This window comes from Heterodontus francisci, chromosome 13 (assembly GCF_036365525.1).
Source record: "Heterodontus francisci isolate sHetFra1 chromosome 13, sHetFra1.hap1, whole genome shotgun sequence".
Lineage (NCBI taxonomy): Eukaryota > Metazoa > Chordata > Chondrichthyes > Heterodontiformes > Heterodontidae > Heterodontus > Heterodontus francisci.
Window position 1 is genome coordinate 81,728,795 of NC_090383.1, and position 12,361 is coordinate 81,741,155.

Genomic DNA, 12,361 nt, shown 5'->3' on the forward strand with positions numbered 1-12,361 from the left:
TCCAGATGCATTATCCCACACTTCTCCAGTCTGAATTCCATTTGCCACTTTTCTGCTCACCTGACCTCATTGATATCTTTCCGTAGTCTACAGCTTTTTTCCTCACTATCAACCACACGGCAAATTTTCATATCATCTGCAAACTTCTTAATCATACCCTATACATTTAAGTTGAAATCATTGATATATACCACAAACAGCCAAGGATCCAGTACTGAGCCCTGCAGAACACCCTGGAAACTGCCTGCCAGTCACAAAAATGCCCATCAACCATTACGTTTGCCTCCTGCCACTGAGCCAATTTTTGATCCAACTTGTCACTTTACCTTGGATCCCATGAGTTTTTAATTTTTTGACCAGTCTGCCATGTGGGACCTTGTCAAAAGCCTTGTTAAAATCCATGTAAATTACATCAAAAGCGCTATCCTCATTGATCCCCCTTCTTACCTCCTCAAAAAATTGAGTCAAGTTAGTCAGGTATGACCTTTCCTTAACAAATTTCTGCTGACTGTCTTTGATTAATCCATGGTCTTCTAAATGATGATTTATACTGTCCCTCAGAATTTTTTCCAATAATGTGCTCATCACTGAGGTTAGGCTGACTGGCCTGTAATTACTCAGTCAATCTCTTCCTCCCTTTTTAAACAATGATACAATGTTAGCAGTTTTCCAGGGCACTGACACTATGCCTGTAGCCAGAGAGGATCGGAAATGATGATCAGAGCCTCTACTATTTCTTCCCTTGCTTCTCTTAGCAGCCTGGGATATATTTTGCCCAGGCCTGTTGACTTATCCCCTTTTAAGGATGCTAAACACCTTAATTTTTCCTCCCTATGCTTATCTCATTGAATATTTCACACTCCTCCTCAACTACAATATCTGCTTCATCCCCCTCTTTGGTGAAAACAGATGCAAAGTATTCATTAAGAACCATGCACAGGTCTTCTGACTCCCCACACGTTATCTTTTTGGTCTCTAATCAGCCCCACTCTTACCTTAGTTATCATTTTGTTCTTTATGTATTTAGAAAACATCTTTGAGTTTTCCTTGATTTCACGTGCCGATATTTTTCCATGCCCTCTCTTTGCTTTCTAAATTCCCTTTTTAATTTCACCCCTGCACTTTGTATACTCCTCCAGGCTTTCTGCAATATTGAGCTTTTGGACTCTGACATATGCTTCCTTTTTTTGCCTTATTCTACTTGTCAAGAAAACCTGCCATGCCAAAGGAGAATTTTTTAATTTTAATTTATTGATTGGAAACCAACATTAAACGAAAAGAGCTGGAATCCTACAGTTAACTTTTAAAAAAGCTGGCAGACAATATGGCCACCGCAATTTGTATTTGAACACCTTGCACATTCCAAGGCATCAAAGGGAAATGCATGTCTGATTAGGCTTTACCCAACACAATGGCTTGTCCTATTGATTGAACTACCTGAGATTGCTTTCATTAGCAAGACATTCAGAGCCATCCTGGGACATTTACATTAAAAGGGCGAAGGGGAGAGATTGAAATTTATAAACTTGAAGAAGGCACCAGAGAATACACTGAGGCAGTCATGTGATCATCTGTCCATCTCTGTGACAGCTGGGAGTTTCCCTTGGACAAAGGAGACAAGCCAGTAACAGAAGCTGTGCAGAAGCCAGAAGGGCTGTCTCTCTCTCTCTCTCTCTCTCTGTCCCCAGAAGGCCTGGTGGGGGTGTGCAGAGCCTAGCTGCCAGTTGCTAGATCCAAGACAAAGACACCAGGGGAAGAAAGCCACCTACAATGCTGCCTCCAAGTAAACCCTGAACCAGGTGGCCCAGCCGCAAAGTGCACTTCTACCAGTCAAAGACTTCAAGAACACAACTTCAGCTGGAAGACAATGGAATCAGTCAACCCCACAGCCTGTGTATTAATTTTTATTTGTTCTGGATTCTAATCCAACCACAAATCTACTCCTCATCATTCTGAAATCTATTTGTGTGTGTGTGCTTCTCATGTGAGTATGTGTGTGAATGTGTGGCGTAATTTTATTATTGTATTTAGATCGGGTTTAGATTATTGAGTATAAGAAACTCACCTCTTTCTTGTTTGCACTTAAGAAAACATATTCGATTGGTTCTTTTACGATCACAACAAAGGTAAAAGATAAAACACTCACTGAAGTGGTAAGCACATCCACTGTTTAAAAAGGAATAAAACCTGTTGCAGTCAAACAAGAGGCAGAGCAAGAGGGGAGTCTTGCAGCCCCTCCTCACCTGATCATAACATACTTAGAATGCTGTGACATCCAAGGGGTCTAGATTTGGGAGCCCCACCCTCTCCTGTTAACCCTTTCACTCAAGTGTTGGCCACATTTAAGTATTTCTCATTCCTTCCTTAGGAGTAATACTGGTGTTGATTAATACCGGTGTTGATTAATACCATTTTGTTTTATTATTCAAGACTATAGAACCAACTTCTGAACCGCTTTAGATTCCAAACAAGATTGCAGTTGCTTCTGGAGAAGTATAATACTTACCTTTGAGCAAGTACAATAAAAATTCACTAGGCTGGTTCCTGGGATGGGAGGATTGTCCTAGGAAGGGAGATTGAATAGACTAGATCTATATTCCCTCGAGATTAGAAGAATGAGAGATGATCTCATTGAAATATATAAAATTTGTAAGGGATTTGACAGGGTAGATGCTAAGATGATGTAGCTGATGTCAAAGATTAGCCGTTATCTTATTGAATGGCAGACCAGGCTTGAAGGGCCGAATGGCTTAGTTCTGCTACTAATTGTTCTTATGTTCTAATATGTCAAAGCGAAACCAATGCAAATTGCTTCATAGCTTGTACATTAACCTTCTGCAATATATCCAGAATTTAAACTGTAACATCTCATTGTGTAAGCTTTCAAAGCTCAAGCAGCATTTCTATCTATTTTTTAAAAGTAACAAATTTCAAAATTGTACAATTGTTACCAGAGGAATTGCTTTATTGTGGCCTACTGCAATGAACTCTACTTCTTATCAGGGGACATAAGATTACAATTGGCTCTTCTGTGTATATTACACTGGATGCTAATGTTGCAATGATTATTGGAATAGTCAAATAGTTATTGAATGCCAAAACTCTTCACACCAATAATATTATGGCCCTGGCATTCCCTATGGATTCTCCTGATCTCTCACTTGAATGATGATGGGAGACTGGTAGAACTCGAAGGGAAATGATATAATTGGCTAAAGTTACAGCAAGCGACCAGTGAGCTCCCTTGCAATTTCAGTATCTACCACATTATGATAAAAGTTCTGTGGGGATTCTGCTGGTCTCTGGTGAGAGATTAACAGAACCAATATGGAATTTTAGGGCCATTGGTACACATCAGTAGCAAAGTACAAAAGAAAAGTATATAATGTCCTGATGATACCATCATATGATATTACATAATTTCAGCTTGGGTATTACAGTACAGTGACAGTCCACAATGTGTGCTGCTGAGGCTGCTACCAACTTGCTTTCTTCAGCTCTACTGACTGTGAAACTTGTCAGCAAAGTTTCCCATCACTATAGTTTATTCTTTCTAAAGAACTGCTTTGCTTTGCATATATTATATAGCTTGAAAATTACATAGTGATGACATTCATAACCCACTCAAACATTACTCTCACAGTACACATTACCTGAGGTTGATAGGCTGCAGCCTAAGTATCTTCTTTGTCCTTCAGCTCAGGTTCTCCTCACATTTACTTCTTCACCTGCATTGCTGACTGGAAGATTTCAGATCATTCCTGTTACTCTCAAAGATGCCTTCCTGTATTTAAGTACTCTCTATATATAACCCTTACCTATGAGGGCTTTATCAGTTCTATTCTTTCTGCCCCACTAGTTGGCCTGAACATACTACATTGCAAATTATTCGATTCTTATTTCCTCAACCCCATGGCAAGGAAACAACTTCCTAATGTGATCATTTTCTTTTCATAGTTTTCTTGTTTTAGTGTTTTTTCTTGTCTGTCCACAAGTAATGCATTTCCTTCTCACTAGCTCAGTTAAGAAACTAAAAAGTTTCCTTTCAGGTTGACGGTGCTGTTGCAAGCTCCAACTCTCATGATGAATGTCCTGTCTGGTTATAAGTTCACCATCTTGATGATAAATATTTCATTTGTACTGGCTTCAAAAACAAAGACTTGAGACAATCAATTGCTGCTTCACTCATTTACTTATGCGCTTCAGAGAGACGAGCAATTTTCTGGCACTTAACTTGAACTTCAGCTCCTGGACCAGAATTGTCTGTGAAATGTGCCAAAAGATTTGACAGAGTTATCAAAAAAGGATGAGAGAAAGGGTAACCAGTCCTTAGGTTCCCTCTCCTCAAAAAAACAATCCTTGACCCCACCGTCCCTGCAAACTACTGGCCCATCTCCAATCTCATTTTCCTCTCCAAAGTCCTTGAACATGTTGTTGCCTCCCAAATCCATACTCACCTTTCTCAGAACTTGATGCTTGAATCCTTCCAATCAGGTTTCCACCCCGCCACAGAACTGAAATGGCTCATCAAAGACGCAAATTACATACTATGCGACTGTGGCAAAGGTGAACTATCCCTCCTTGTCCTTCTCGACCTGTCTGCAGCTTTGACATGGTTGCCCACATCCTCCTCCAACGTCTCTCCACTGTCGCCCAGCTGCATGGGACTGCACTTGCTGGTTCCATTCTTATCTGTCTGATCATAGCCAGAATATCATTTGCAATGGCTTCTCTTTCTGCTCCCGCACCATTACCTCTGGTATCTCCCTAAGATCTATCCATGGCCCCCTCCTATTTCTCATCTACATGCTGCCCCTTCAGACATCATCCAAAAGCACAGTGTTAGTTTTCACCTGTACACTGACGACACCCAGCTCTATCTCATAACACTGCTCTCGACTCCTCCACTGTTGCTAAATTATTAGACTGCTTAACTGACATTCAGTACTGAATGAACAGAAATGTTCTCCAAATAAATATTCGAAAGACTGAAGCCATTGTCTTCGGTCCCTGCTCCAAACTCCATTCCCCAGCTACCAACTTCATTCCTCTGTCCTCCAACCGACTGTCTGAGACTAAGCCAGACTGTTCGCAACCTTTGTGTCGTATTTGACCCCGAGATTGTTGTGGTATTGCTTTAATTGCTTTAATACTGATTAACATACTACCAAATATGTAAGTTGTTTAGAATACGCATGATGCAAGTTAACATGTGATACAGTAGTTGGAGCAGTGTTAGTCAGCAGGTAGCACTTGTATTGAAGAACTCTCCTAGAATCCTGTTTTTCTTCAATAAAGAACTCTTTGTTTAGTTTACCAATCATTGTTATAGTGTTTGGTGCATTTGTGTTAAGAGCCAATAACACAATAGAGATAAGTTCCCAATTACATATCTGTGCCATCACTAAGACCGCCTATTTCCACCTCTGTAACATTGCCTGAAACATATAAAATTCTGAGGGGGCTTGACAGGGTAGATGTTTCCCCTCCTCTAGAACCAGGGTGCACAGTTTCAACATAAGATTTCTCCCATTTAAGGCAGAGATGAGGAGGAATTTATTCTCTCAGAGTGTCATTAGTCTTTGGAATTCTCTTCCCTGGAGAGCAATGAAGGCTGGGTCGTTGAATATATTCAAAGCTGAGTTAGACAGATTTTTGATCTAAAAGGGAGTCAAAAGTTATGGGGGGCAGGCAGGAAAGTGGAGTTAAGGCCACAATCAGATCCTAACCCTCTATTTTCATTGTTTCTTCTTAGTTACCTGCAGTTTCAGCCTTGGCAAAAACTGGTAATGGGTTAATCATTTGAGGTTCTCTAAAGTTTTTTAGAATATTGACACCCTGGCCCTGATTTAATGCTAATCGGGTTTTGGGAGGGTGGGTTGTGATGTAAGTTGGAATCTGACCTGCTACTGCAGATAATCAGACCCAGGCTGTTTCATTTCCCAGGCCTCATTAACACGTCATCAGGAAGCAATGGAAAATCGCACAGCCAGGAGGTCACTCACTGACACAGTGTAGGTGGCAGGATCAGGTTATGGGTATATCTCATAGAGGTAGCACATGAAGGAAAGAGGGGAATCTGGGGCAGATGGAGGCCTGCTTCTCCTGGACCCAGAAAATAACAATTCACATATCTTTTCCAGCCTGTTCTCGGGTTGATTCTCTTCTCTGCTGGGTTGGCACAGTGTAAAAGCCACAGTGCTCGGCCTTAGTTAAAATTAGTCAGGTCCCAATAACAATGTCAGGATCCAACATGCATATGCAAAGAAAGACCCCACTGGCTTCAAGTAGGTGTCCTTGTTACCTGTTCAGGAGAGCTGGTTAAAATTGTGGACAGCATGATTCTGGTAAATCTAAGGCTGGCTAGTAACTCGGGGCATTTTAATTGACTACCCAGTTCCATGGGTAGGTTGGGGTAAAATCATACTCCCCCCACCTCCACATTGTGACACTTCCTTTTATTTGCACTCACCCCTTTAAATTTCACTTACATGTATCTGGTATGCTCCCATCTGAAGTTATGCCAATGAGCTGACTGCAGAATATTAAGTGTAATAAGCACACTTTTATTTGAGTCTGTATGATACGCACCAATAACTGTTCTGCATGAAGTACACCAAAAGCATAGGATCTAGGCTTAAACCTTCCCTTACATCAACCTGGATTCCAAGTCTATGCACTGGATTCCAGATTCAATGCATAAAATGGAGCAGCAGTATGTAAATTGTTCAGTGAAAATTTCCTTTTCCAATATTATTGAAAGCATTTTGTTGTGTCACTGGGATTCAGAATTCCCTTGGTTCTACCGGTACTTCTGATTTCCTCAGGATTGCTCAATTTTTTTGCCTGCTGATTGTTGAACCCGACAGCTGACATCTTCTCAAGCAGCTTTCATGCCATAAGTACAGCAAGGCAGAACTTTCCCTTGCCCAAGTGTCCTATCGCTGACCCTGGAAAAGCTTCTATGATCAACTTTATTAAATACTGATAAACATTCTCAAAATTGTGCATGGTTGAAAAAGAATCCTGTGCAAGATGTCCGCATTGCTTAGACAATATAATTTAGAAATGAGAAAATTACAAATAAATAGGGAATTACTTCACACGAAGGATAATATAATAATGGAATCAATTGCCAGGGAAGACCAATGAGGTAAATAATATAAGTAATAGGTTGAATTTTATTGACCCCCCCACCGATGTCAAGGGTCGTGGTGGGGGGGTGGGGGGCGCACAGAAAATGCCTCCAGGAGAGGCTTGCCACGGACCTTGATGCCAGGAAGGCCTGACCCGATTTTGCCAGCGGCGGCAAGGCCTCGGGGCAGCCCACACACCGCTCGGCGATGAGAGCCCCATTTAAATATTTAAATTAATTTAAACAAACAAATTAATTACCATTATGCTCACGCCATCTCTCCCAGTGCGATCTTCATGCCGGTGGCCGGCACTCCCGTGTCTTCGGATCCCCGTCCAGGGAACCAAAGCGGAGCACTGGTGGGGAGGGGGGAGCAGGTAGGTTTCTTAGTTGGGAGTGGGGGGAGCTGGGTCAAACTCATATCATTGGTGTAGGGGATGGTGGGAAGGGATAAAGATTAAAGCTTACGTTCTTTGCAGCGGGAAGGTCAGGTGGACAAGGTAAGTGTTTTGTCGGGGGGAGAGGGCAAGTAATTGATTCTATGGTTATTGTGGGAGATAAATTTATTTAATTTTTTAAAATCAATATTTCTTTAAATTGAATGGCAGGGCTCGAAGCCCTTTAAAAATGCGGCAGCGCCTGCACACAGGAAGCTGACGCCGTTGCCAAGGATGGACAGCCCACCCCCTCCAAATCATCTGGGGGAGGGGGGTGCAATCTGTCCCAGCTATTTAAATGAGCCGCTGCACTGAATATCGCGGTGGCTCCTCGACGTGCGGTCTGCCATTGCTTTCGTCCGCCGCTGATTTTGGCGGCGCAAGTATAAATTCAGCCCAATGTGCTTCAAGAATAAAAAAAATGAGAGGATTTGTGAAAAGGCAGGAAGGTGGATGTGAGGTCAATTAAAAAGAAGCTAACTTGTTCCAGTAATTGCCTTTTCCCTGACCCTAAATTTTAGGTTTTCCAAAGGATTTTATCCTGTTCCTTAACCCAATTCTGATTCACCCAATTCTAAACAGTGTGATTGATGGGGAGTTACCCAATCATCTCTATTCTGGCCAGGAATATTGGTGTCGCTATATGGTGCCCTATTTCTATGTATTAATCTGTTTGGCCTAGAGATCAGAGAGATTAGAACGATAGATGTTCTATGGGTAGCGAATGCCAACTACCCTGACCTGTATGGTAGTATAGTAGCACCTCTTATTTCAGAAAATGCAAAACATCTGCAGACCTTTTGAGACAAAAGGCAAGTTTCAGTCTTTCGTTGGGCGGCACAGTGGCGCAGTGGTTAGCACCGCAGCCTCACAGCTTCAGAGACCCGGGTTCGATTCTGGGTACTGCCTGTGCGGAGTTTGCAAGTTCTCCATGTGACTGCGTGGGCTTTCGCCGGGTGCTCTGGTTTCCTCCCACAGCCAAAGACTTGCAGGTTGATAGGTAAATTGGCTATTATAAATTGCCCCTAGTATAGGCAGGTGGTAGGGGAATTGAAAGAAGGTGGGGATGTGGTAGGAATATGGGATTAATGTAGGATTAATATAAATGGGTGGTTGATGGTCGGCACAGACTCGATGGGCCAAAGGGCCTGTTTCAGTGCTGTATCTCTAAAATAAAATTTTAAAAATATGTTAATTTTCCTTATAAAGCATGCTAACCTTTGCCTTCAATGTAAGTCTAGGTCATGGCCAATTACCGGAACCATTCACTGGCACTTGATTTTAAACCTGTTGTTTGCCATAAAGATGCAGTTTAAGCCTCCAATGTCTGTAAGGTGAAAAAGCTGTATGGAAAAACACTAAGTACATTTTCTCGTCTGATGTTTGCTTCATTCTCTCCCACTTCTCGTCTAGGAGTGTGACCTTGTGAGACTCATGTTACAACCAAACCATATATTTTCTGAAAGAAATAATTTTAAAATGCACATGTACTCAAGGGAAAAATTATAATGCAAAATTTAACTTAAAGATATTATACCACAGAAAAATATACGTTTCTATATTTATAGTCAGTGAATCACAAACTACAATGGCTTGTGTTTTTGGGAAGATATTGTCAGAAGTGGCACATTAATATTTCACATGTATCCTTAACTTAGTCAATATTTTCTGTTTTATCCTATTTACTGACTTGGATTTTGAACAGTAATAAATGAAATATCTGTACTTTTGCAGTTAACGAAGTAATGCTACTTTGTTTAAGGTATTTTATTTTCTCTTTCTAGCCATTCAAAACAGTTTTTACATCCATTTATCTTTTTGAGAAGTTTCAAAAATCATATTCCAAAGCTGGAGAAGTGTTTTAAGGACGCTGGGAACTCTGCTACACTTTCTGCTGTGATGTGATGAGAAAATCAACTCATTTGTTTTTGATATATGAGTATAATTGAAGTAATGAAAAAATTGTAAACTCTCAATTATTAATAGAATATTATGTATCTTACAGAAAATGTAACTAATCTATTAAAAATACACTGGCATTGCACCTGTGATTCAGATATTAATATTTTTATGTCCGTGTTAATTTTTATGATTGGGTTATTAAAAAAGGTGATTTTTTTTTTCTCTTCAATGTCCTTAGTACAGGCAAGGCTATTGAATCTCTCACTGTCTAATGCGATTACTGTAAGAGCTGCTTGAAGTGACGGTTGTTGCAAAGTTATTTTTGAATATTGCAGAACTTTTAGTCTTAATTGTTACATTTTCCAATGTATCTATTATCTTCAAAACTACTACATATTTCAAATGTTATTGTCCAAACAAATTTGAAAATAGATTGTGCATAGCAATATATTAATGGTATCTAGAATGCAATCTATTCAAAGTTAAATATTTTTACTGATTGGAGAATTAAAACTCATTTTGTTGTCCAAATAATTTTGATGAATATTAGTGCAATCCACAATTGGCTAGATTTGGATGAGGATATCAGCATAAAACAAACCTAAACTTCACCAAGCATGATACGCAGTTTCTCTAATCCTTGGAAAGATATAAATTATCTCCATTGCAGCAACTTAAATAACTTTAAAAATAATGGCTTGGAAAGCTTCACTTTTGCAGAGAAAATATCTTTAGTTCTTATACTTGAGTGACATTTTAATAAAACAACAATTTTAGTTGAGTGTTTCCATGTAAATTGTTATAGAAATCAACAGGAAATAAAATGGCCTCTGATTACTGCAATACAGCTGTCATATCTTTGACCATCTTTCTGGAACCCCTTACGTGCTGGAAGATCTTTACAGGTTTCACCAATTTGTTTCTGTAACATTACTGGTTAAAAGAAACGATTTTCCATAAACTGTAATGTTGAATATTTTAAGTCTTTAGCCCACTGTGTTTTCTAAATCAAAACAAAAATTGTGATCTTAAATAGATATTGAAAATGAAGGAAACACACTGCAAGACCCTCAGCACTGGAAAGTGAGAACAGGCAAGTTAACGTTTTGGATAGAGGCCCTCAGCAAATTTTGTAGCAATATTGTATTAATTATCCTGGTTCATAGATTCCACCATTGCTCCTCATGGGTTAACATAAACTGACATGGGGCAAAATGAGTAAATTATGCGTTAGGTTGACCTTTGCTAGGCCGACTAAATATATGCTTGCTATTGCCAAAATTATATTGAGTCATTTTCCCCATCCGGATCAAAGTCCTGAAAGATTATAGAATTTATTAACAGACCATCGGACTTTTTTTAATAAAAAAACTGATGCATTGCTTTTATCATTGATTAAAGCAACACATAATATGGGAGGGTTACATCTAAAAAAGTTCATTTTCAAAGCATGTGTTCCTTGGAGAAATGATTGTAAAATGGTTCCGCTGTACTTTTCTGGATTCAGTCTAAATTAAAGGCTGGAAAATAAATGTGCTTTAATTTCAGTGAGTGAAAAGGCGAACCCAAGCTGAACCCCTATTGAGATTTAATTTCAGAAAATAATTCTGAGTGCTTTATTCTGTATGGGGGCTGAGCAGCAACCATACACAAAAGCTGGACAGACTGTTGATGAATAAAAATGCCACAGTAATTTTGGATGTGAGTGCTATCTCTTTGATTACTCAAGCTCCAAGGTAGTCCATCACACCACAATAATTCACCCGGCTTGACTCTCACCTCACGACTGCATTTTTCCCATCAGTCCGATTAGAAACAGCATTGCCCCTTATCAGATTAATCCTTTACAATTCTAAATCTGACCTCTGAATAAAAAAATCTTCTGATGCAGAATATCATTGCAGGCAAGCAAGCTTCAACAGCTGACAGCACTCGGCACGGATCATCCTAAAATTGATCATCTAATACACTTCGGCCATCCCATCATAACATTGTCTGAGAACACCATTCTCCTCTGTGATTCTGTTTTGCTGTGCTGTCTTTGTACTCATTTTTTCAAGCAGAAAAGAGGTGGTTGGAGTCAATAGAGAAGCGATCTAGCTCTGGATACTGTTAAGACCGAGGTTGGAGGAATGCACTGTCTTTCTTTAGTTCCACTACTCCACTGGTCACAACATATATTTAAATGTTTTGCCCAGTTACTGAAAAGGCCAATTATATACTTTATCTATATTAGTTTCAGAATAAAAATCTGCCAACCAGGTTTCTTTAATAAACAATAAAATTATTGATTTATTATAAAATAAGATTTATTCAACAAAGATGCAAAGCTTATTAATACACAGTTTGAAATAGGAAAGCATAAATATATACCCTTCTAAAATAACCTAACATTCATGCACAGACACACACCGAGTAAAAGACATAAGATATGGAATGTTCCAAATGGCCTTTGGTTTGGCGACCAGGTACACGTAGACGGCTGTCACTGGGATCTTTCTGGAGCAGTTCTATTCAGGAGACGTCAAAGAGTAGTCTTGTAGGCTTTTCGGGAGAATTACTGCATCAGTGGTTTCAGCTATCACCCTGGATTCTCAGAAGATTTTTCAAAACAGGTGGCAAAGGATGAGTTGAGTGGCTTCTGTCTTTGCAGGTGATACACCAACTAAGCATTCAAACAGTCCAAGCCCAAATCAGAAAGCCAAAACTCCTGACAACCATAAACCTAGACATGTGACTTCTTTGTAAACAACTCCAATAGCCAGCAAGGCTCCTTATGTTTATTTAGCATTTCATTGTCTCTTCCAGCAAGTGTATTTTTTAAAATCCGAAGTGTCCTTCCAGTAACTTTAAAAAAAATCTAAGCATCTCCTCAGTCTTTCAAATG

The 12,361-nt window shown here is 39.7% G+C and overlaps 1 protein-coding gene across 1 annotated transcript in view; it reads left to right on the forward strand.

Moving 5' to 3' along the window:
- The window catches only part of spata17 (spermatogenesis associated 17), a 381,466-nt gene extending 370,312 nt beyond the window's left edge, over positions 1–11,154 (forward strand). The window contains exon 10 of the mRNA XM_068045057.1: positions 9,357–11,154. Within this exon, the coding sequence (XP_067901158.1) occupies positions 9,357–9,437 (81 nt within the window). The 3' untranslated portion in view covers positions 9,438–11,154. The remainder of the gene's footprint in view (positions 1–9,356) is intronic.
- The last annotated feature ends 1,207 nt before the right edge of the window (positions 11,155–12,361 follow it).